General features: G+C 38.1%; 1 protein-coding gene across 2 annotated transcripts; it reads right to left on the bottom strand.

Moving 5' to 3' along the window:
• Positions 1-11160: 11160 nt before the first annotated feature.
• Positions 11161-25084, bottom strand: Hmgcr (HMG coenzyme A reductase). Of its 2 annotated transcripts, none has more exons than XM_028302589.1 (2): positions 24943-25084; positions 11161-14203 (listed from the first exon to the last, which is right to left on the bottom strand). In XM_028302589.1, exon 2 carries the CDS (start codon positions 14170-14172, stop codon positions 11635-11637), a length of 2538 nt encoding a protein of 845 aa, XP_028158390.1. In that variant the 5' UTR covers positions 14173-14203; positions 24943-25084; the 3' UTR covers positions 11161-11634. The 2 variants fall into 2 exon arrangements, with proteins under 2 accessions (XP_028158390.1, XP_028158391.1); XM_028302590.1 differs by lacking the exon at positions 24943-25084 and adding an exon at positions 24577-24666.
• Between the last annotated feature and the right edge of the window lie 1241 nt (positions 25085-26325).

Raw genomic sequence — 26325 nt, 5'->3', positions numbered from 1 at the left:
ACTGTTTAATTAAGGGTATGGATAACTCGAATTTGATTTGCGGTCTATACCGCAAGGCCAGTCGACGCGACCGCAGGAATGACCGCAGGTCGGCTTGGAACCGCGTTTTAGGGGTTTCACAGCTTTTACTCCCGCGGTGGCGGTCAGCGAACATACTATGTCGACGGCTCATTTGCCTACGTTATGTAGCGGAACACTATTGATAATAAGTTGTTTAAATTGAGTCGTGCTGATACTTTTTGATTATACTTTTGTTATTTAGACTTGTTATTGTCGATAAAATTTTTGTTTTCAATGAACGTGTAGAAATAAGCACTAGAGAAATTGTAATTGTAAATGTTGAATATTAAAATTGTGATCTCCAGTGCTTTTTTCAAATCTTGATCTCTGGTATTGTTTAAAGTTATTCTACGTACTTTGAGATTATTTTCATACTGTTGATTTTATGTTTTACTATAAAACCACTGAAATTCTTGTTTTCTTTCCTATTGAAATGACTTCTTAATTTTATATGTTCACTATAGTCGACTGGCCCGCGTGTCTGTTTGTACATAGATCTCCTCCGCGTCCAAGTACATTTGTAAATATAGTGAAAAAGGCGCGGAGAAATTTTGTTAATTTGTAAAATGACTCGTCAGAAGAAAATAAATATTATTATATTTATAATAGTTGGTTGTTTTTATTTATTTAAATATTACTATGCTTCCCTTTCTCCATCTTTCCCAGTCTACCAAGGTTTCTAGTTTATGAGACAGCAGTTAGTAAGAGGTAATAAGTTTAAAGAACGTTTAAATTTCTCAATAAAAACCATACAGTCACTTTACATGAGAAATAGTTATTTATTTATTTATTTGTAATAGGTATACAAACAGTTTACAGTCTAATACAAACAGTTATTCTAAGATCTACACGGGAATGGACAGACATACACTTTAAATAAGTGATTCATTGAAAAATCATAAATCTAGCGTTTTAACTCCGTCAGTGCCTGAGGTATAGTTCCAAAAGGGGAATTATAAAACGAGCGACTAAAAAAAAACTTTGCGACTGATGATGGCATACTGTTTATACCTTGAGCGGTATGAATTTGAGTAAGCGAAAAATTAACCAAACTAACGACGAATATTGATCAATAATAAAATCCAGAACGAGCTTGCAAAATGTGGGTTTTGATTATTACATTTCAGACATAAAAATACTATCCGGGCGACTAAATTACTAAGTGAGCGACTAGAAATACAGAGAGGGCAACTTTAATATGAAGATACATTAGATTTTTCTAATTGAGGTTTTACTGAACGAACTACAAAAAAGTTAATTCTAAGCAGTAGGGGTGTCCACTTTGAAAAAACATCGATGTTTTTTTCGATTCGATATTTTGAAACTGTACATCGATTTCTTTCGATGTATTGGAAGAAAACATCGATGTTTTGTATAAATCGAGTACTTTTTTAAGATTTTTTATAATCCACTAATTTAAGCATTGTATTATTAAAAAACAGTAAAAGCCATACATGAGAAAAATCTTCATTATACAGTGTGAGTCACGTTAAAGTGCACATATGAAAATAGGTGAAACTAGACCTATTTTTATCGACAAAAAAGAGGTCAAAAATTTTTTGAGACTTTTTTATTATTTTTTATAGAACTTTTTTTCTTCCAATTACTTCTCGTAAAGAAAACGTAATAACTTTTAAAGTAAGAGGTATATCCTTATCAAATGAAAATAGTAATAATGCTAAATAATAAGCGATACTAAAAAAATACATAAAATACCTAGAAAATGCCAACAAATAATAAAAAAAATATACCTTTTGAAAAAAATCGCTTTAAAATTCGTGTTTTTTTGGTTATTTGATAAATTTCTCCAAATAATGCCCCCATAACAGGTGGTTTTTATTACTTTGTATTATTTTTTATCGTATTACCTTTGTAAAACCAAAAATCGCATGTCTATATCCCTATCACAATGTTTGCAATGATCGTTTGAACTTCTTATACCTCTTACTTTAAAAGTTATTACGTTTGCTTTACGAGAAGTAATTATAAGAAAAAAAATTCNCGATGCCAAGGCCGGGGACACCCTCAAGGTGAGCGGCCAGGCCGACCGCCTGTTGACCGATGCCGACATCACCGCGGGCAAGGTGGGTTACGAGTTTGACCGTCCGGCGGACGGCGTGACGCTGACCGTGACCGCCACCATCGTGGACGCGGCGGGCAACGTCTCGCTGCCGGGCAGCGACAGCGCCACCATGGGCGACACCACCGCGACCGGTGCGCCGACCGTGGTCATCACCGAAGACGTGAACAACGACGGCACCATCAGCAACACCGAGATCAGCGGCAAGGTGGACGTGGAAGTGAGCCTGCCGGGCGATGCCAAGGCCGGGGACACCCTCAAGGTGAGCGGCCAGGCCGACCGCCTGTTGACCGATGCCGACATCACGGCGGGCAAGGTGGGTTACGAGTTTGACCGTCCGGCGGACGGCGTGACGCTGACCGTGACCGCCACCATCGTGGACGCGGCGGGCAACGTCTCGCTGCCGGGCAGCGACAGCGCCACCATGGGCGACACCTTCGCGACCGGCGCGCCGACCGNTCCCTACTAAGCAAAGTTTTGTGAGCTGCTTTATTAATGATTTATTGGTTACTGATATTATATTTGAGGTCTCATGTTTTTCATTTTGATACGCTTTATTAATGAAAACTACAGATTGTTACAGCGCGCGAATTCGAATGGGGGCGGGGCGACTGTCCCGAATTTTTAACAAAATATGTAGGTATGCAAACACGTTTTGGGTGTAGCAATTAGGCTCAAACTAACAACACCGCCACTGGAAGCAAAACTGATACCTATTGGACAAAAAAGAAAACGAGGCCGGCCCGCTAAGTCCAAGCCAGCACTTATCATACAGTGACGATGAGTAGGTAGAGCTCCTCAATCCTCATACGTACCAATCAATGAACCTTATTAATAAGATTACTTTTTTTTGGGTTGACAGAAGCGACTTATTTTATTTTGTTTTTTATTTTGTTGATTCGATTTAAGAAAATACTAAATTTATTTCATTTTTCGTAATACATTGTTTCATTTGATTGATTACCTACCCTTAAATTTTAATGATTTTTTTTTTCGCTACTAGAATAGTGTTCCGTCAAATATTTATTTCATAAGATCATTTTTTATTTAAATGTGGGCTCATAATACGCTGCTCATAATAGTATTTTTCAAAGTAGTTTTTCGTTGACACTCAATCAAATATTAGGTCGCTCAAATATTATGAAGCTTCTCATTTTGTATTTTAAGGAACTCAATTCTTTTTTGTAAGTTGCTGTTCTTTTGATTTTTCGTCACTCGCACTCAGTCGCTCACTTAGTAATTCTTTAGCCCACATTAATTATTTTTGACACTTACAACATAAATTTACAGTCACTCGTTTAAATACTACCCGTTCCAAAATACTGAACTGTCCTATGCATGACATTGACAGTGGGGCGCCACCGTCAATACCGGATCGCTGGTTTCGATTTTTGCCATGTTGGAAACCATATAGTTGAACGATGGTAGCGCCCCTCTGTCATTGAGTTTGGTGGGACAGTTCAGCGTGGGTCATCTTTAAGGGAGTTGTACGTTAGGGGTGACATTGACAATATGATGACGACACGGCCAACACGGCATACAAATCTGTAAGCCTAGGATGCGCGTCGCGAGAAGCGGTTATCACGCCATTTTATCGATTTTGCCCATACATTTGACGTCGAGTATTCACGGCGCGTATCCCAGCGTCTCGCTGAAGTTGACTGTCACAAAATTACCCCTCCCGTGTGTGGCACCAATACCTACGGCACTGAGTTCGGCGCTAGACCTATATCAAATCAAATCAAAAATATTTTATTCAGTTTTGTTTGACCAGTATTTTGGCAAGACTAAGTGTTATGAGCTGATCCGCACAAAATTTATTTTTAGTCAATGAATAGCAAATTATAACAGCAGCAAAAATTAAATGCATATTTTAGGTACTACTACTATAGTATTTATAGTTGTGAACGCCTGCGAAAATAGTGAGAAGCTGTTGCATTAAAAATGGTTGCCTTTAATCATTTATCAGGCACTTACAAGCTAGTCTTTAGCACTAATACGAGTACGTAAATAGCATCTAGGCATTCTAGGCTCTAGCTTCATGTGCAGCCATCTGAAACTAAAAACATTTTACAGATGACTTAATTAAGGTATAATTGCTAATCGCTTAATTAATGTTTTAATTACGCCGCGTCGTACATTCTGAACAAGGAGGCCAGTGATGCGGACGTCGAAAATACCGATCAAAAATAAAAATTTTCATGTTTCTTACAATTATCTTAATTAATTATTATCTACGCCTAAGTAGTTAATATACTTACGAGCAAAAGTATGGAATCACCCCTTTGTGTTCCAAGCGGTCTTAAGAACTGAATGACTATGTGATGTATGTATCTATGATATCAATTTTAAGCTTATAACCTTTAAATTGGTACCATTTTTATTGATCTTTTATTACTCATTTAGTTCTTATGATCGCTCGAAATAAATAGGGTGATTCCATATTTTTGCTCGCGAGTGTAGATAACAGAACTATCTAAACTGAGTATGATGGTTGACGGTTTCAAATAAAGAAATATTAAACTCTATAATAAATCCTAGGCTAGGTTAGTGTGCTTAAAACAATTGAGTAGAGGTCGACAACATAGTAGGTACGTTACTTTTGATCATAATATTTATTTGGGACAGCATGGATGACTATCATAACTACGTAGGATTCTTACATACCTACATTATAGCTACGAGATAATGCTACTGTGTATGGCGTTATTCTTCAGTATTACGTCATATTTTTACACTTTGCACTGAGGTAAATATTAAAAATTAAAGAATTGACGACAAACCGATTAAAATTCAAAACAATACTTACTCGGTGTTCGAACTTTATAGCTACTAGTACACAGTTCAAATACCTACTTACTTACTTACATTTCTTTGATATTGTGTGTCATCAATTCGCAGAGGTGTAAAAACTGCCGTTTCTAAGTTTTCATATTATTTTGCTTGTCATGATGATTCGAGTCATTCTGTGTTTGTTTACCATTTTTTAACATAGTTAACACTGCAAATCTGCAAACCTATCCTTCAACATTCTACGGGCAAAAGCCAAAGGTCGCGGTTACATATCAGTAGATCTTTTCAAGTTTTGATATTAGTTTGAGGTAAGTTAAGCAGTTAAAATGCATTTAAAATCTTAATCTACACTAATATTATAAAGAGGAAAACTTTGTTTGTTTGTTTGGTTGTAATGAATAGGCTCAAAAACTACTGGACTGTTTTTAAAAATTCTTTCACCATTCGAAAGCTACATTATCCACGAGTAACATAGGCTATATTTTATTTTGAAAAAAAATAGGGTTCCGTAAAATATTTGGGTTTTTCGGAGTCCACGCGGGCGAAGCCGCTGGCGGAAAGCTAGTAATATATATAATATTATAAATGCGAAAGTAACTCTGTCTGTCTGTCTGTCTGTTACGCTTTCCCGCTTAAACCTCGCAACCGATTTTGATGAAATTTGGCATAGAGATAGTTTGAGTCCCGGGAAAGAACATAGGATAGTTTTTATCCCGGTTTTTGAAACAGGGACGCGCGCGATAAAGTTTTTTTGTGACAGACAAAATTCCACGCGGGCGAAGCCGCGGGCGGAAAGCTAGTCATTAAATAATGAAGCATCTGAAGGTTTCAATAAATTAAGTCCTAAGGCTAAACTCTCCTAATAGTCCTAGATCCCATATTCTAGCCTACTACTTAACTCTAATTATTAAGAATTAAGTAATCAATATTGGTTCAGCTGTTTAAGATGTTAAAAGATTCTAATAAGCACTTTAACTAACTGTAATAATATTATGTCTATAATGTTGTACTGTTGGTATATTAAGTAAGTAGTAACAGCTATTTTATTATACAACAATTTAACAAATAATAAAACATGGCACGCGTCACATCGTTTCTTCAGCTGTTTCAATAAAGTTTCAATGTAATACATTAAATGCGCATTAAAAGTTAAATAATGTAAACAAAAAGCACTATCATAGTCTTTTTTCCATTTTGCGTCTTCTTCAGTTTTGCAGGTAAGTAAAAAGTGTTTTTAAGTTTTTTTCTTTTCGACATTCGCAAATTCATGTTAAGTTTTGGCGTAGTTCACTTTAGGAAGTGGTTATTTTTTTTTGTAAATTAAGCTTAGTGAGGCTTAGATTAATAAAAATCTAAAATTAAGTATTTTATGCAATTTTCAAAAGAAACCTGTCTGAAAAATTCACAATTCTATTTCACAAACCTATAACTATAATAACTCAGACTGTTTGTTAACCTTTGCACTTTGCACAGCAAAGCCTAGGTAAATTCTAAATAGAGTTAGAAGGACGTTTTGCAAAATAAGATGCGCAAACATCTATGTTGCTAGTTTTATGCCCGTTTTCACTATCAATAAAATAAATCCCTAATTTTTAAGTGACCCCCACCTATGAAAATTAAATTTCTGTTATGTGTTACCATAGGGAAACTGGGAAATTTAGGGATTGATGGTGAAAAAGGACATTAATTACTTACTTAGTACTTTTTGTAAGAGACTGAATATGAAATCTAGTACCTCCATCCTCAATTTTAATTCGAGTGACATCTGCTCTTTTGCAGTGTATCAAGGCTTTAAGATGCTCAGATGGACTGGGACATCAAATTATCGGTATCGTGTGAAATATTCTTCAAGGTGTTATTGTATTTTCGTAATTCGATAGGTTTGCACAATTTCCCAAATAGAGACGAACGGCCATCACGGATGACCATTGTAATTTGCGTAGTTTATTTTAACTAGAAGGTTCTGCATTTAATTCCTAGATGAACAGTCAAAGTTCATTATACTTTCATTTGTTTTCCTGTAAAATGTTGTTAAGTTCACACGTCATAAAAGTGATATGTCAACAGACTATTTATTTACAAGCTTTTCCTCAAAACGAATTGGCACAGTGGCGATACGTAGAGTAGAATGAAGTTTTTCTAGATGAAATGAAAGTATTACGAGGGAAATCGAACCATAACTTCAAACTCCTACAATGTTCTTCTGATTAATTTCGTTGCGGGTCCAATGACAGTTTAACTTTCCCCCGGGACAAACTAGACCTTCACTGGTGGTTTTTTTCTTAGCGGTTAAGCTGTAGATCCTGGCTACACAGGAGTTGAGATAGGTACTCAGTCTTGAGACTCTAACCAGCGAACTTGTTTAAATCTCTCACCTATCGAATGTACAGAATGGTTTATTTACAGGTAGTAATAATACAATGGTAGTATGACACCCCGTGGGGGCATCACAAAAACCAACAAAGAGGACGAAGTTTAGCAACCCTGCTTACGTGACGTTGTCAACGTTCCCCGTCCCACGGCAATCGTTTCATACTCTCTAATCTGTGAATCGTTTCGTATTTACGTGCAGGGAAACACGTTTGCCAGATGCTAGCGAGCACACAAATGAACGTCATTGTCTCTCCATTTCAAGCAGTTACGCGATCCCGGTTTTTCCCAGTGTAGAATGGAGTTAGTTTAAGGAATCAACAAGGTTAACTCGAACTGTTGTGATAAAGCCAATCCCAAGCCAACAGAGGTATTTTTTCATTAGTAATATTTACCTGAAAACGGTATTATTTGTAATAAGTGTAGAACTAGGAAAGGTACATACTACAAGTTCACCTATTGGCGCCATTTTTGAGTAATATGACTTATTTGTGCGCCATTTTGTGTTGTGGCGCCAACTAGTGATTATAAAAACTTTTTAATTTAATTTAAGACACCCGTATGGGCTTACTCCATCCACCTCGATTGTGGCCTGTTCTCTTCCGCAAACACGAACATTCTTGTAGAGAATGTTTGCGGTGAAAGTAAACATCCTTGGGATGCCCACGCTTTTGACGGTAGTGCTCAGGGTCTTTGTTATTGATGATGGATGCAAATTACTATGAAATAACTTTGGCAAAATATAAAAAACAATGGCAGAAAGTATATCCTGTCTGTTTTTGGTAATATGGCGTAAATTTCTGCCTCTGAATTACAGATTACAGCAAAATTTGTAAAATGACTCCTAAGTAGGAGTATATCAGTTTGAAAAGTTAGTAATAAGATCCCGTTGGGTAAGTTACTTACATCATTCTCAAAATAACACAGCATTTCATAAACCTACTCGTACCTATCATATTGATTAATGTACCTACCTACTTAGTTGATGGTGAAACTAAATAAAAAACCGGCCAAGTGCGAGTCGGGCTCGCGCACAAAGGGTTCCGTAGCAGCAAATATAATAAACTTATTATGTCAATTTAATCAACCTATCTCAAAAACTATAAGAGATACTTTGATCAAACCAAAAATCGTTGAAAGAGTTAATTAGCATGCATCACCTCTATTTTTTTTAGAATTTTATACCCCGTAGTTATAAAAATAGAGGGGGGGGGACATACTTTTTACGACTTTGAGAGCTGATATCTCAAAAACCGTTCACTTTAAGAAAAATGTTTTTTAGAAAACTTTATATCATTTTAAAAGACCTTTCCATTGATACCCCACACGGGTATGTACATCGAAAAAAAATTTTCATCCCTCAGTTACATGTATGGGGGGCCCCACCCCCAATTCTTTTTTTTACTATTTAGTGTCATAATTTTGTAGCGGTTCATACAACACATATTCCCATCAAATTTCATCACTGTAGTACTTATAGTTTCCGAGTAAATCGGCTGTGACAGACGGACAGACGGACAGACGGACAGACGGACAGACGGACAGACGGACAGACGGACCGACGGACATGACGAAACTATAAGGGTTCCGTTTTTGCCATTTTGGCTACGGAACCCTAAAAAGACAGAAACATGAAAGAGAAGACAGGAAATTAAATACAATGGAGACTGGCACAATTTAGGCAGTCTTATCGCTAGAAAACAGCAATCTCTTCCATTCAACTAAGTAGGTAACTCAGAGCACAGGCACAGATATGTTTTATCTTTCAGAGATAGCGACAGGCGTGTTCTCAATACTCAATTATTTATTGCATTTCACAGTGTACCTACATTAGTTCTTTAAATATATAATTGGATTCTCTAGTTACTTCTAGGTAGCTTGATACTTACAACTAGGACAGTCACCGAATTAACTAGGTACTTCACGTAGGATGTAGGCAACTGCATTGCTTGCATAACAAGCTGGGTTCATTGAAATGCAGCTACCGTCAGTATCATATTGGGATCTTAACGTCTCTGACGCGCTTCCTTGTAAACAGAATAAGTAACTAAGTAAGTAGTTAACTAAGTGACGTATACCTGTACCTAATTTAATTTAATAGCATGAGTGGCAAAAAAACAAAACAATGTTAACACCATTGTTGTGTTCCGGCAGTTAGAGGTAGGATAGCCAGTTCCTCCGTGGTTGAGGATTCCGGGTGAAGCTCGCTTTCACCTTCAGCCTGATCATCACTTACCATCAGGTGAGATACAGGCCAAGAGCTTCCTAGTTGTAAATAAAAAAAAAACAACTCAATAAAGATATTTTTTTGCAAAAACGACCTCAATAAAGATATTCGGAAGTTTAAGAGTAGACCTACACTGGATATCGATTCCTATTCACTCAGGTAGGTAAGTACCTATTCGTCTTCTTTTCATTATATTCTGCCTGAGAGTTAGAATTTGGGAATCGAACCCAAGTACCTCGATTCGAACTCAAATCTTAAGTCCTATAAGTAAGCCTTCCCGCAGACTTTTTGTTACATAGCCGATAGTTTAGTCGGGCAGTTAATTATTATGAACATGTATGGAAGTGATTGTGAGTGTCAGCCGATTCGTCATACAATTTGGAATTTGACCCAACTTATCAACCGAAAAATCTGCAGACTGCGTGGTGTGTAAAACCACTGGCAATATGACGTATGTTATGAGCAATAATTAACTTTTAAAAAAAAAATAAAACCGACTTCAAATGCGTGAATACAAAAAAAACTAAAAATTAAAAATATTGCGTATAAAAAAGTTCATACCCAATTTTCCACCCTTGGGGGTGAAATATTTTCTTCAAATTCGCATGAAACCACCCTTTTGATAATACCTATTCAACAAAAAAATAATAATCGTTCAAATTGATTTATAATCGGCGGAGATATTGCGTATAAAAAAGTTCATCCCCAATTTTCCACCCTTGGGGGTTGTTTTATCTATTATTAAATTTAAATATACGCCGAAAAAAGATTTGTTCAAATCGGTTCATAATTGGCGGAGTTATCGCGTAACAAACATAGAAAAAAAACATACGGGTCGAATTGAGAACCTCCTCCTTTTTTGAAGTCGGTTGAAAAGAGGAATGTAATAAAATCCATGCATAGTGTATAAATATTTATTGTAGACTTTCATTCTCATAATATCTGCGGTTGGTCCCTAACCACTAACAAATAAAATAAATTAAACAAAAACAAAACATAGACGCTCGCAAACATGAATACATAGTAATTATGTAACAACTATACATAGGTAATATTTAGCACTTATATTAATCGTTGATACAGAATCACGCCACAAATTTTCAAAATGGCGCAGTAAACTGCTAACGATATGCCAAGGACCAGTCCTTTCATAAAAGAAGTTCTATGTTTTATAAACATTTGCCATACATAGAGTGGACACGATTATAAGAACTCTAATTAAAATGTTAATGTTAAAACTCATAATTCGATTAATTTTAAGTCTAGCGCTTAATTTGTGATGGACGTCGGCGAGACTTCAGATCTCCTGCCCCCCTAGACAAAACGCACTTTTTGATCGAATCGAAAATCGAATCCGTCAAAACTCCATACAAAAAAAGGGGCTTTTCGACCACTTTTTGACTGGTTTGCGATTATAATTTACACTTTGTCTAGACCCACTGTAGTTTGTATGCTCTGACACGTCATAATATGTCAACCCCTCCCGTGATTACATATTAGATAGGTACTGATTTTCAAAGTTTACTCATTATAATATTATCCATGATAAAAATCTAAAGTTACAAGATTTAATGCCTTATTGTCGTCTGTAATCTACGTTGCTTTGGAGGGTAATCTTTAGCTTCGAACTTCTTTCTGATCTAAGTCCACTGGGATAGTTAAACTTCACTGGTTGTACAGGAGTTGCAGCGGTGGGAATATTCCCAATTCCTGAGAATCTTCAACCATGAGGCTACTGTGTATTATTCCACGAAAATACGTTGAACTTCTTTCATGAGAAGGACTTAAATCCAGTCTTAACTTACGGCCATAACATAGTTATCTTTTAAAGTTTAAGTACCGATTTGAGGTTGCCTTTAAGCCACGATTTTAACGAGACAAAGGCTCGAAGCACTGGAATAGTTTTTAGCCTATCTTATCATAGTAGAAAGTAATTGTTGAACACTTTAATCGCCTACGGGACTGACCAGACGTTAACCGTCTTCGTAATCTACCAACAATATCCTAAACTACTTATAATACAGGTTAATACATTAGGCGTAAAGATATTGGCTGTATGCCAAGCCTCTATATTCGAGTTGCGTTCTACAACCATCTTCCGAGGTTATAATTTAGGCACTTCTAAAGCGATTGTGTTGTATTCCGCGTGAGCTGTGTTTGGTACGTTGATGTTGGATCTGTTGTGACGCATATGCGACTTCACGAGATCCGAATTGACGAGCGCAGCCATCAAACTCAGTTCCCCAGCTAGCACAGTCGCGCAAATAAGCGATGCGAGTCTTGCGGAGTTTTCCGCAGGGCGTACACCTGCTCCTTTGACTCCGAGAATCTCCAAACACGCTCCTTGACCAGTCAAAACCGTTCCGCCACCAACCGTGCCCACTTCCAAAGACGGCATAGTGCAAGTCACATACAAATCCTCTCCATTTTCGCCGTAAACCTCCATACTGGTTGAGCAGTTGCTGCTTGTGACATTCTGAGCCGGATCTTGGCCTGTCGCTATGAATATCGCGGTCACCATATTCGCTGCATGAGCGTTATTGCCTCCAATGGACCCAGCTAATGCAGACCCAGAAAGATTTTTAATCTTGTTACATCTAGCAAGAGTTTTGGCGTCAGTTTTGAATATGTTCCTCAAACTTTCAGCGGTGATTACCGTCTCGCAGACAACCCTCTTCCCTCTGCCTTTGACCCAGTTGATCGCCGCAGCTTTCTTGTCAGAACAGTAATTTCCAGAGAGGCTTATAACTTCCATATCAGGAAAGTATTTTTTGAGGAGTTTGAGGGCATTTTCGGCGCCTTTAGAGACCATGTTCATGCCCATAGCGTCTCCTGTGGTTGCTCTGAAGCGTAAATAGAGAGTTGCACCGTCTACACCTATGTGGACCTCTTGCAGTCTGGCAAAACGTGAGGTAGAGTCGAAAGCTTCTTTGATAATCTCGTAGTTGTCTTTGTTATCCATCCATTGACGGCAGGCGTGAGCTCTCACAACGTTCGGAAGCCTAACAGCCGGTGCTCTGGTCATTCCCACGTCTTCAACTACACTAGTCACTCCTCTTTGACCGATTGCTTTCGCTCCTCTATTCGTCGACGCAACCAAAGCTCCTTCGGTCGTAGCCATTGGGATCATATACGGTTTCCCGTCTACTACTAAAGGTCCAGCGTATCCTACGGGGACTCCAATAAAACCAATGACATTTTCGCAGCACGCGTTCAAGACTTTACTATAATCGTAGTTTAGGTACGGCAGTTGTTTGATCGCGGTTTCGTTGTCAAATCTAGCAGCGATGACTCGGCGTCTCAAACGGACGCCTCGAAGCGGATCCCCTAACACAGCTTCTAACTTATGCAAAGGTATATGAGATTGTTCCACGAGCATTACCACTTCTTCGTCACTCAAAGAGGTACATGCTCCCTCAGATCTGTATATTTCTAAACACTCGGCCATCGGCCGCTTTTTAGAGTTCAGTTTCGATGCAGAGGAGCTTGGGGATAATGTGGGCCACAGATCTTCTTCAACAGAAGTAGTTTCTTCTGTTTGGGTGGACACTTCCGAGCTGGTGTCGTCTCCTAAAGAGAACATAGGCTTTCTAGCATTCAAAGCGTCTTCCTTCTCATTCTGTATCACTTCTTTCACTGTCATATCGTTCATATCGATCACCCAGTTCCTCTGTTCTTCGAAGAATATGAATTTTATAATTAAAGCGCATAACAGAGTCGCTATGACGATATAGTCGGCGCTGACTGAGAACCATTTGACGTAAGAATGGAAGAGAACATTGTCATGGGTTGATGGAGTCAGATTGTCGCTTGGGCCTTCCACTATGCCATTATCGACGCTCCATGGCCATCGGCTGGTCAAATGAACGCACAGCAAACCAGCTGCCATTATCATTTTCACTCTTTGCACCACTGGGTTCGGTTTCATATCGGCCTCCGAAAATGGGCTGTCACGAGTCATGTCTTTTCTCCCAGAAGCAAAATCTGACACCAGTGATAGACACGCAGGGTAGAAAGTCACAAACACTAGATAGTCCACTAACAAAGCTAGACACGCGAATGTACACATGTGCTCTAATCTAGGAACTCCTGATAACGCACCGACACCCACTAAAAGAACTGCTAGTAAGGTATCCAGAGTTGCTGTGGGTCCAAGAAGCGCTAAGGCTCTTCCCACCCTCTTTCCTTGGTCTTCACCGGCGCACCAGCCCGCTTTGGCCATTCTGGCGCCTCTAGCTACATCTGCGACTAGCAGAAATAGGAACGGGGCGTCTTTGATGCTGGCTAGCTCGCTCCAGAACAACCCCGCAAGCGCTGATGTAAAAATAAAGCTTGCAAACGTAGAGAACACTCCAGCAATGATCAAAAGGTATTTCGACGCGATTTTCTGGAGGTTGGAGACTTGGTAATACGCGTAGAGGAGGGCAGCGCAGCGGACGAAGGTCATGATGACGGCGTCTGCCGCTTGGTACTCCGCTTCGAGGCCAGGACAGGCGCGGGCCCAGCCAGCGCACCGTTCGGATCTGATCCCGGGGCCATGGCGTTCAACGCTGGCAGCGCAAGCCAACAAGGCGAGTGTGGCGACGATGACCTCCCACTGGTGTTTCGCGCAGAACTCGCCGTGAGCACCCCAGACTTTCATGTCTACTTGACAGCTGCTGAACAGCTTATATCTGTGGGCAAAGAGAAGGGTCTGTTAATGAGTGAGTCTCGACTAAAAAGCAAAATGGACGACAGGTTTCGGCGAGGACACGTTTGCATTAACTAACATTTTAAAATAGCACTTGGAAGCGCAAAATGACGATCGAAAAGCGGTAAGCGCTGTCACTGCTAAAAAATGAATGCAACACGTCGCTATTGAAGTTAGCAAACGTGTCCTCGCCGACAATACAGTGGGTCTAGACAAAGTGCAAATTATAATCGCAAACCAGTCGAAAAGTGGTCGAAAAGCCCCTTTTTTGTATGGAGTCTTGACGGATTCGATTTTCGATTCGATCAAAAAGTGCGTTTTGTCTAGGGGGGCTGTTGTCTTAGCTTAGCGATCGTCATTTTGCTTAAACTTCAACCACACCAACGCGTGCAGATCGCCATCAAAGCCCAATGACAGGTCGCGAGACCCATGACAGTTAACGCGACTTGTCATTTCCCTATGATCGCGCCGGCGATGGCGATCTGATTCTGCACGCCTTGGTGTGGTTTAAGCATAAATTATTCGAAGTGCGTAGATGTGTTGTCGCCGGCTGTCAGATTAAAAAGAAAGTTGTTGACAGCACGCACGCACTAATTTAAAGTAGGCAGGTAATGGTTGTCCACAAAGTAATATTGCTATTGTAATTTTAGACCTTGAAGAATGAACCTATAAATTACTGCATTGGATTGTAAAAAAGAGGCTTTTTTATGCAGGACAAGGCAGGTATTTGACCGCAATCGTACCTGATGATAAGTAAGATGCAGTCTAGGATGGTACATATCTGCCCTATAAGTGCCTATTCACTCTCGCCTTGAAAAGGCCCGGATTATAGTGTTCAGGAAATACAGCAGCAGGCAGCGAATTCCAGTCCCTAGCTGTTCGCATTATAAACGAGTCGTCGAAACGCTTAGTGCGAGCTGGTGGAATGTCGACAATGTAGGGATGGTACGCTAGCCGCATTATAGTGTTCAGGACAGACAAAGGTGACTGAGTTTTTTCCGCCACTTCTCAGCACCAGCCCATATGTTGTCCCGAAGTGGTGGTAGGGCAAGCTATATTTGGGACGTGTATAAGTGCCCAGGAAAGGGCCTATGTGCTGAATAAACTATTTCATTTCATTAAATGTTCTTCTATTCTTTAAAATCTTTTCAAAAATCAGTCATCTTCCTGTGTTCTCCGAATAGATCTACCTAGCGATAAGACCAGTTAAATAATGTCGTTTCAATTATTTTTCTTATTATGGGTCACGTTTGTTGTTCAGCAGTGGACGTCCTATGGCTGAAATGATGATGATGAAGTCACGTTTTGTGTAATGTGCAATAAAAAGTATTAACTACCCAACCAGTGAGCAGTAATAAGCACATGTAAGCACTTAGTGTACGGTGCATTTATTAAAATAAATAATTAAATATAGTTTATGAAAATAATTCCGGCAGTTAGAGGTAAGATAGCCAGTTCCGCCGTGGTTGAGGATTCCGGGTGCAGCTCGCTTCCACCTTCGGCCTGATCGTCACTTACCATCAGGTGAGATACAGGCCAAGAGCTTCCTCGTGGATAAAAAAAAATCAAATGACTTCAATTCATCTTATTGTAACTGACTGACTAAACATAAAACAATAATATTTTCTAGAGTATGAGTTCATTATAAATAAGTACTTTATACGTGCGACGTGCGTCATTATTATTGTACCTTTTAATTTATAGCAATTTAATTAAGAATAAACCATTAAAACTAGGAATAAGGTGACTTCATTCCCTGTAATAGCTTTTACACGTGGTTGAACTCGTGAAACGATAATTAAATAAATTAAAGGTTTACCTTTAATTAAGTACAATAATAGTAATTTTAAACCTTTTAAGTCATAACAATCGAATTTTTCATTGTTTTAGGGTTTAAGACAAGCGATCAAAATATAGTGGAAAGTTTATTCCCACTGCCTTTCAAAGGGTTAACCGACTGAAAACGAAACTACAGGACCGATTAAAATTAAAAAATTAAATTAATAAAATTCATTTATTTTTGCAAATAGGCTTTTAGAAAGCACTTTTACACGTTGATTTGAAAAATTCTTTCACCATTAGAATCCTATTTTTTTTCTAATGAACATAGACGATTCGAAGTTCATGAAGTCAGCTAGTTAATAGAAAAAAGTGAGTTCTAAAACGTCAAACTATATAAAAAAATAAAGTATAGAAACGGCTAGCAACTTGATACAGTTTACTGGACACATTTGCCCATTTAATCTATACTTGGACAACCTTGAGAGACTCGTTTGGACGATTTCACATGATTTTTCCAACCGGTTTTGGACATAGCCAAATATGTGTCTAGGTTGATGGCGGAGGTATGCCGTCTCTAAGCAGTAAAACTTGTAGAAAAAGACGAGAAAATGCCTATGCTAAAATATTATAAATGCAAAAGTAGGATGAACTCTGGATTAAAATGACATTTCCATACTAAATGACAATTTAAGCCAAAGTTCAACTAGAATTAAAGAAAGAAATAGGTATTTATTACGATGAACATCACTTAGAGAACAAAGAAAGTAGGTATACGGAAAAAAGACAGAAATAGCACATAAATATTACAAAAATAAAAAGTGAACTGAGCAGTGCCACCCTGTTGCAACAGCGATGCCCATCGCAATGGGACTCCACTCAGCATATGCCGTGGCCCACGGTGGGGAAGGCCACGATGTCAACTAGGGTGTAACTTTTATTAATAAGAGGGTGTCTGTTTAGAATTTGTAGAAAAAGACAAGAAAATAATTACCTACTTATGGCAAAAATAATAATGCCAAGCTTCAAATATAAATGCGAAATTGCACGACGAAAGTTTCACGCCTAAACATCAAAACCGATTTTGATGTTTGGTTTATAGATAGTTTATTACTGAGAGTCCCGGGAAAGGACATTTTTTATCCCAGTTTTTTAAAAAAGAGCGCGGGCAAATGCTAGTATTATTTTTTATTATTATGTTTATGCATAGATTTTTAGCAAAAAACAGAATTTTTGGCAACGAGAAAAAAATCGTTCCGTATGCCGTATGTCATAACCTTTATTTTGTCAATACAGGTACATAGTCTAAAGTGTCTTTACGTAAACTACCTACGTCGTAACTTTTCAACCACCTTTTCTTACGAAAAAAACTATTTAAGTAGTTTTAGATTTTTTATGACTAATTTAGTGCTATACATGATAACTGAAAAAAACTGAACTTAATGGTTGATATAAATGTCAGATCAAATCATTTCATTTCTAATCTCTACAAAAGAAATTAATAGGACTATTAGTAATTTGGGCAATACAAATTTCTAATAAATAAACTTTTTTTATATTAAAAAAAAAACGGTTTTTCATTTTTGTTCTCTTCGTATTATAACAAATTATGTAAAGAATCTAAGATCTAGGTAGACATTCGCTAGTGACTTATTACATCCTGTCGAAATAGGCGTTCGTTCGTTCGTTCGTTTCAGCCAAATGACGTCCACTGCTGGACAAAGGCCTCCTCCAAGGCTTTCCACAATGCACGGTCCTGCGCTGCCCGCATCCAGGCTCTTCCCGCGACCTTTACGAGATCGTCGGTCCACCTAGTAGGAGGCCTGCCCACGCTACGTCTTCCAGCCCGTGGTCGCCACTCGAGAACTTTTCTGCCCCAACGGCCATCGTCTCTACGAGCTATGTGCCCCGCCCACTGCCACTTGGTTTTAGCAATTCTGCGAGCTATGTCGGTCACTTTGGTTCTCCTGCGGATCTCCTCATTTCTGATTCGATCACGCAGGGAAACTCCAAGCATGGCCCGCTCCATCGCCCTTTGGGTGACCTTGAGCCTTCTTATGAGGCCCATAGTAAGCGTCCACGTTTCGGATCCATAAATCAACACTGGCAGCACACACTGCTCGAAGACTTTTGTCTTGAGACACTGCGGTATTTCGGACGTGAGTATATTGCGTAGCTTCCCGAAATAGGCGTACAAATGGACAAATGGACGGTTCAAGGTCACGCCAAAACGAGTTCTTCGTTTATTTTGGGCCACCAACTGCTTTTTAACCAACTTAACACTAACAGTCAAAATATAACATTAAATGCTGTTGAAACATTGTTAAACAAATAAAATAAAAATAAAATAAATAATCAAATTTATTGTTTTTGGGTCCTATGACAAGCGAATAAGGTTAAAAATATGATGGGGAAATATATTCCCATTGTCTTTTAAAGGGTTAAAAGAAGTAGATTTTTACCTAACTTGAAAATTAATGAAATTAAGCTTTTAAAAAGCGCTTTTACACGTCCACAGCTTCGGGAAAATGAATGGGCCAGTGCTAAGAAGCAGCGCAAGAAAGTCAGTATTATATCCGAAGTCAGGTCAATTAAACAACGCTTTAAAAAATACTTTATTTGATAAGATACAATCAAGTTGGTCCCATTTAAATTTTATCAAAATCGGCCAGTAGTTTAGTTTTTAAATCAAAACAATTGATAACTATGTCATCCAGATAAGCGAAATTGCGGATATTACTTTTCTGTGACTTTTTAGTGGCGTTTATGATCATAAGTGCCTTTTTCTTGTGTTGCGGATTTCTGGATAGACTAGAGGGCATAGTGAGAGTTTAAATCAAACGCAATCACTAGTGAGCGCGTAAAAAATGACATTAGATGTATGACGGATTGTACAGCGCCCCTAGCGGAAACGTTCAAGAACTAAGATTTTCATACATTTTTTTAACGCACTCACTAAGTAGTGAGGACGTTTGACTAAGCCCACAGATCCGCATGCGTGTAAAATTAATCTACTAACACAATACGAAATGATTTCGTATTGTGTGCCGGTAGCCAATCCACGTACCGCGTGGAATGTGCATGTAGCTCGCGAAATAGGAAAAATATGTATGAAATAATTAAATGCGGAGCCCGCATGCGGATTAAAGGACGTAGCACACTTATCAGTTCGGAAAGCATACTGCAACGCACACTTATCCGCACTGTAACGTGAATGCCTCGCGGTTGACAGTGCGCGGAAGGCGATGACAGCTCGCGAAAGGAGATACGATGTTGATCCCTTTCCGAGTTGATAAGTCTATTCATGACCTTAAATCCGAATGCGTGCCGAAATCCGTATCACAGGAAAAAGGCACTAAAACAAACGCCCGTATTCATAAACGACGCTTGCTTAAGTGAAGCAGCAAATCGAATGCACAGCGTTGAATAGAGCTCTGTGATTGGTTCGTGTGTCACCCTGTGCACCCCTGTGCGTCCACGCGCGCTGTGAGACTCATCGTAATGTTTCTGAATACGGGCGAAAGTGTTGGAACGGGGAATATGCGCTACATTTGTGTTTTACAGACCGATCCTAGCAAACGCTAGCAAACCGGTTCTAAACTATTTCTAAATTTATCGTGCACGTCCCTGTTTCAAAAACCGGGATAAAAATGTGTCTATGTTCTTTCCCGGGACTCAAACTATCTCTATGCTAAATTTCATCAAAATCGGTTCAGTGGTTTAGGCGTGAAAGAGAGACAGAGTTACTTTCGCATTTATAATATTAGTATAGATTCTTCTAATACTCGACGAGGATATTTCGAAACTTCCAGACTGAGATCACTCGGGTCATGTATATTTAGTGCTACATCTCACAGCGTTGATTTGCACATGAATACCAGCTTCCTTCGTTGACTACGTTACGTCAATTGGTGCTCCTGCGTTTATAATACTAGCGAGTAGTTGGATGTGCAGTTTCGCAGTGCAATGTAGATCAAAACGAACCTAAACTCTGATTTTTAATTCGACGGAATTTTGACATTTCAGAAGTGTTGTCAACATTGAAACATTCCCATTATGAATGGAGAGCATTTTCACAAATTAAAAAATAATCCTTTCTTGAATTTAAGGTTTCACTTTAAAAACTAAGGCTTAAAAATGTACTGATCATTTCAAAATGGTTATTTGAATTTTTATTATCATATTTTTGAAGTTACAAAAAAAATTGGGAAATTATTTTTCTATTACTGGACTCCCTGGCCAATAATCCATGGGTTACAAACCTTTTTTATGAAAATCCTTTTGTTAATAAAATCTTAGGTTCATAAAATAACCAATTTAACAAGATGCCAATTTTATAATCCAAGTTGATTATGACGACGATAATGATGATTGATGATCAATACATATTTTCGTAAATGATAATATGTTGTTTTACTGTGTTAAAAACACGTTTTTTTCTATTTAAACTCTAAAATGTACATAATAATTAGTGTACATTGAATTGACACAACAAACAATAGTTCATTCTTGTAAGTTGTACTTGATGAAATTTCATTTCATATTATTTATTAATAATTCAAAGCAAAAAAGGCTTATTACATCTGAATTGTCAAAAAATGACAGCTGTCAGAATTCCGTCGAATTAAAAATCGGACTATAGGTGGGTAATCGAAGACCATGGTGCGAAATAATAAAAATAGTACAATTACTTTATTAGATAGACGCCCGTATTCACAAACGATGCTTGCTTAAATGAAGCAGCCAATCGAACGCACAGCATTGAATAGAGCTCTGTGATTGGTCCGTGTGTCACCCTGTGCATCCACGTGCACTGTGAGACCTCATAGTAATGTTTGTGAATACTGGCAAGACACACAGAAAACATAAAAATTAAAAAGAATAAAATAAAAGAAAAAAGTGCTAAAAAGGCGCCTGCTCAGTTTTAATCGGGACTGCTTGTTAGGATGTCCTTCGACAAAAAAACTTTTTAAAAGAATAGTCCCGAAAATCTAGCGTAATAAGCTAAAATATGCTTAAGTTACGCGTCTTTTATTAAAGGTTTTAAACCTTTGTTTGTCACCTGTCATCCGCTTTGCAATGGAGGGAAGTCGAACCTTAATTTCGAACTCCTCCTATATTCTTCTAATTAATTTCGTTGCGGGTCCAATGACAGTTTAACTTTCCCCCGGGACAAACTTGACCTTCACTGGTTGGGTTTTTGTGGCAGTCAAGCTGTAGATCCTGGCTACACAGGAGTTGCAGAGGTGGGAATAGTCCCGTAAGTTACGAGTGGGTTCACGACAATAGTTCAGTAATCCGGGTTCGAATCCGCGTTCTTTGGATCTTGATTTGGCCAGTCCGATTCCGACACCATTGGTGATTGGACTATTGTCACTTCCACTGGGATCTCAACTAACTGCTTCTGTACCAGTTGTTGTTACTTATCAAGACCAAAAAAGTTCCTTCTCCGTGGTTGAGGATTCCGAGTGAAGCTCGCTTCCACCTTCGGCCTGATCGTCACTTACCATCAGGTGAGACACAGGCCAAGAGCTTCCTCGTCGTGGATAAAAAAAATACAAATCCAACAAAATACGGATCTAGAAAACCAGTTCTAGAGAAATTGAATGACGGAAATCGGAAGAAATCGTAGTGAGAAACCGCTCTAGAGGTACAAATTTTAAATTGGCAAATCTGTATCATCAGTAACAGAAAGAGTATTTGTAGGAAATTTCGAATGGAAGCCAAAATTCGTATTCTATTTACATTCCAAAAATGGGAGAATTTTTAGCTTAATAAATACTATCGTGCCCCGCCCACTGCCATTTGATTTTAGCTATTCTGTGGGCTATGTCAGTCACTTTGGTTCTCCTGCGGATCTTCTCATTTCTGATTTGATCACGCAGGGAAAACCTTGGGGGAGGCTTTTGTCCAGCAGTGGACGTCTTTCGGCTGTATGAACGAAGGAAATACTTTGTGTTGGATGCGCATCTGACTCGTTTCTGGCCGGATTTTAAATCGATTAATGCCATAGAATCCATCCATTGCCCTTTCCGTTCAAGGCTACGAACTTCGTTATTACGACATCAACAGGTTGTTGTGATATTCGATCATCGGCCCTTTACCTTGTCCTCAAATATCAATTAGGCAAAAAGCGTCAAAATTAATGTTAAATTATTCGAATAAGAGTAGGCGCACACCGTTGATTTTTAGTTGGCCGATTTTAATTTGTATGAAGAATCGGCCAAATCGAATCGGCGTAGTGTGCGCACTCCTATACATGCCCATACTGATCAACTGCCCGACTAAACTATCGGCCGACGAAAAATCAACGGTGTGCGTCAACTCTTAGTTCAAAAGCAACGGCTTTGTGGTCCAGTGATAAGAAAGAGAGTGAGGCTCTCGACTAGAAGGTTTTGGGTTCAATCTATTAAAGTGAAAGGTCACTGATTGACTGACTCACTCATCACAAAATCTCAGAAACTACAAGTGCCAGGAGTCTCAAATTTTGCATGGGGGTTCCTTTTAGAACGTAGGTGCTCATGGTGCAGATTTCACGAAACTCCACCCCTAAGGGGGTAAAACGGGATTCACGGGTACGAAGTCGCGGGCGGCCACTATTCTACCATTGCACTTTTTGGGCTTCAGCCCAGGGCCTCGTCCTAGATAGCGATTAGTATCATAAAGTATTATTATTTTGTATTAAACTTTCTGGGCAATTCTGGGGTGGGCACTAGACCATTCTGTAGGCCTAAGATGCGCGCCGCGATAAGCGGTTATCACGCCATTTTATCGATTTACCCCATACATTTTGACGTCGTTAAAAGTTGTCGCGCATCGTCATCGTCACTTACTGGAGTGGCCACGGCCTATAGTTACAGTTGGCAACACTAGCGAGTGACGGAACCTTACAGTGGCGCCAAAAAGGTAGCCCTCATTGATTGCAGAAAAGTTCTCGAGTGGCGACCACGGGCCGGAAGAGGTAGTATGGTGGGCAGGTCCCTCACTAGGTGGACCGACGATCTGGTAAAGGTTGCGGGAGGTGCCTGGATATGGGCGGAGCTGGACCGGTCGTTTTGGCAATCCTTGGGAGAGGCCTTTGTCCAGCAGTGGACGTCATTTGGCTGAAACGAACGAACGAGGTCTAGGAAGGCGGGCATGATAAAGTTTTATCGACTACGCGATAAGCCCATACATTTGTCGTCTAAAATCGATAAGATTTTATCAGGGCGCGTATCGTACCCGGCAGGTCATGAACTTGCAGCTTGAGGCTCAGTTGTTAGAACCAACATGAAGAATAGTTCAAAATCCAACTTTAATATTAACAGTAAACAATAGATATCAGAAAATGTTACCTACCAGATAGTTTTCATTTGTAAATCTCTTCACGTAGCACATAATTATGTACAAAAACACCTGAGCGAAGCATCAATTATTATTTTGTCTAGTTGCAGTAACTTTTAAGTTAAGTTTAAACTAAGTATGGCACTATTTTGAGCATACGGAGAAGTATAAATATTTTGCTACAGGTCTAGCACTTAACTAAGTGCCTGACTGAGTTAAGAACATCATAATAATATTATGATGTGACAGAGCATATAAATCTGAAGGAGATCTGAAGTCTCGCTGACGTTTGATGTTACAAAAAGACCCATAAAAAGGTGAACTGCTTCATAAGGTCACCAAAACTATGCAAATTTATTATTTGTTGCCATCAAACATATTAGCATTGTAAAACAATTTTAACAATGACCTTACAAAAAATCATAATTTAAACAAGAAGGAAATCCATCACAATACAAATGGCTATGAAAAATTGTGGTTTGAACTTTATTAAACAAATACATTCAACAAAAAAGAAATTAGAATTTTGTTTTAAAACTTATTATTATTGAAATAAATTCATTAGTTACCTAAATATTCGTACATAGGTATTTTATTTTAAATTGAACAAGAAAAATATGTTTTCAGCACATTGACCAACATTTTCCAATGTTCATTTTTTAATTTTATGCCATAATTTGTTAAAAACATATAATCTTTCTTTTTCTTATGCAGAACAAGGCAGGTATTTGACCACACATTGTTTGGTTATGCTTTTATTTTGTTAGTAAATAGTGTACTTTAAAAAATTCTTTTTATTTTAAGGACTATACATATTTATTTTATTAAATTTTCCTTCATTCCAAGTCACTTTCAAGTGTCATCTATCTAAATAGTACATCATGAAAAGTTTTATCTATTTTTGGAGATCTGTATTTCATTTTCATTACACACTTACATAAAAACCTTGAAATTAACTTTCAAACAAATATTGTACCTATGTAGCAATTGAAAATTAAGCAATGAATTGGTAAAAAAATGCAAATATTAAGGAGAATACTAAATAAATAAAGTTATTTGAGTGAAAAATATCAAAAAGTTATTTGTCAAAGTAAAATACAAACAAATATGAAAGCAAATTACTAGAAATTGTACTTTTAAGGTTTGTTGACACACTTTCTTCAGCCAGAGGCAGTTTGTAAACAATATTTTGGTAAACTATAAAGTTATGATGATTTAGAAAGTAGATATGAAGGTCAGAAGGCTCTCCATTACCTTTGTAGGTCACCAGAAATACATGATTATTGCCAACTATACGATTTTAATTGATATTCCACGATATTCGTTACATGCTCACGCACAGCACTGGCTAGATTGCGGACGAGTTCACATAAAAAAGGAAATAGAAAATTGAAAACTGCACATGCAATACCTGACCTACACAAGAATTTTTGTAGTTACTAACTGTAAAAGCGATTGAGTACACTGGTGATATAACTGAAGCGTATTCTCTATTCAGAGTGCAACGATAGAAATCTCTACTATTCAAATTTCCTTCAGCACACTCAAGGAAAAAGTTGTTTAGAAAATTATTCCAATTTCCCTTCTTTCTATACAAAAAGTAGGACAAAAACTACTTACCAGTAGAAAAAATAAACGCTGAGATGCTGATAGGGATTTCCTACGCGATTTTGATTACGAAAGGGGCACTGTCGCGATGAGATAATCAGTTTTTGTAAAAATGTAAAATGAAATTAGGACTGACATGACACACCACTCGCCATTTTCGGGGTGAACTGATTAAAAAAGCGGTTTCTACTAGTTTCTACCATCTGTAAATGTCAAATTTATAATGTTGACATCCTAGTCAGATATTTTCTACCAAATTAACGATTTTTTTAAAATTTTTCGGAATCTTCTCAACACAGGTTTGTATTTTGATTTTAAACATGATTAATATAAGATTATAAAAAGGAGTAAATTTTAAAATTGCACGGGATACCCAGGATGGGACCTGGGATAATCTCATAGCATTATACATACACATAAACTTAATTTCACGATGTGAGAAAAATAAACAGTGTGAGAGGAGTCGCCCGGCAAGCGAAAGGTCATAAGTTCGATTCCCACCTTAGGAAATTCGATTTTTTCCAGTTATTTAAAACGAATAGGTACGTATCACACAAAAGAAAAGCAATGAAAATGAATAAAAATGTTTTAATAAATTGCTTGTACAACAAACGCATCTACAGCGATTATTACCATCGCCGTAAACTTTGGTTGGAGATGACTGCCAAAATTATTCGTTTCTAGCGTACTATCAAATATTTCCCCTTTCCTAAAGCAATATCTTCTGAATGATAAGCGACTGGCATTTTTCGATGCTACCACTTCTTCTGTGTCCGTCAAAGCATTGTAGAATGAGACAAAATACGGCACAACTAGTGTTCTTCCAAACCAATACCAAAGTAAAATAAAAAATGCAGTTAGTAGGATCACTTGGCAAAACATGTAAAAGTAGTATGGGAATATAATAGCGTTTGGGGTCGTCAGTCTTGTTATTTTGCAAACTACCCATTGTATAATCATCCAATACACCATGCACTGGTTTGTACCCGCACATAATGATACGCAGCAGTCCCAAAACCTTGCACAAAGTATGTAAGGGAAGCAGAATACTTCCCACCAGTTATATCTGAACACATCGTCTGTTTGGGCATGAAAGCGTTCCCCTTCGACTTGATCGCATCGAAATTTTTCATTAATAGGCTTCTTCTTCCTTTTAGGTGACATTTTAGTAATATTCCTGTACGATTTTAATAAATAATAAAAATGCTAAAAAAATAATAAAATGTCAAAATTACTGCTATGACATATTTTATTTTTGCTTGAGTTATAGCAACGATAAAACTGTACCAAGCAGTTTCACATCAATCAAAAACTAAATGTTTATTTATTATATAAGGTGTTATTTTTTGTACTGATCAAACTTTACCAACACATCTAATAAAATCATACAAATAA

Source organism: Ostrinia furnacalis, unplaced genomic scaffold (genome assembly GCF_004193835.3).
Source record: "Ostrinia furnacalis isolate ACB-3 unplaced genomic scaffold, ASM419383v2 OfSCF1132, whole genome shotgun sequence".
Taxonomy (NCBI): Eukaryota; Metazoa; Arthropoda; class Insecta; order Lepidoptera; family Crambidae; genus Ostrinia; species Ostrinia furnacalis.
Note: the sequence above shows the minus strand (reverse complement) of the source record. Positions and strands in the feature narration are given on the sequence as shown.

Coding starts and splice junctions, on each gene's coding strand:
- Hmgcr (XM_028302589.1), bottom strand. CDS start 14,172: ATGAAAGTCTGGGGTGCTCACGGCGAGTTCTGCGCGAAACACCAGTGG.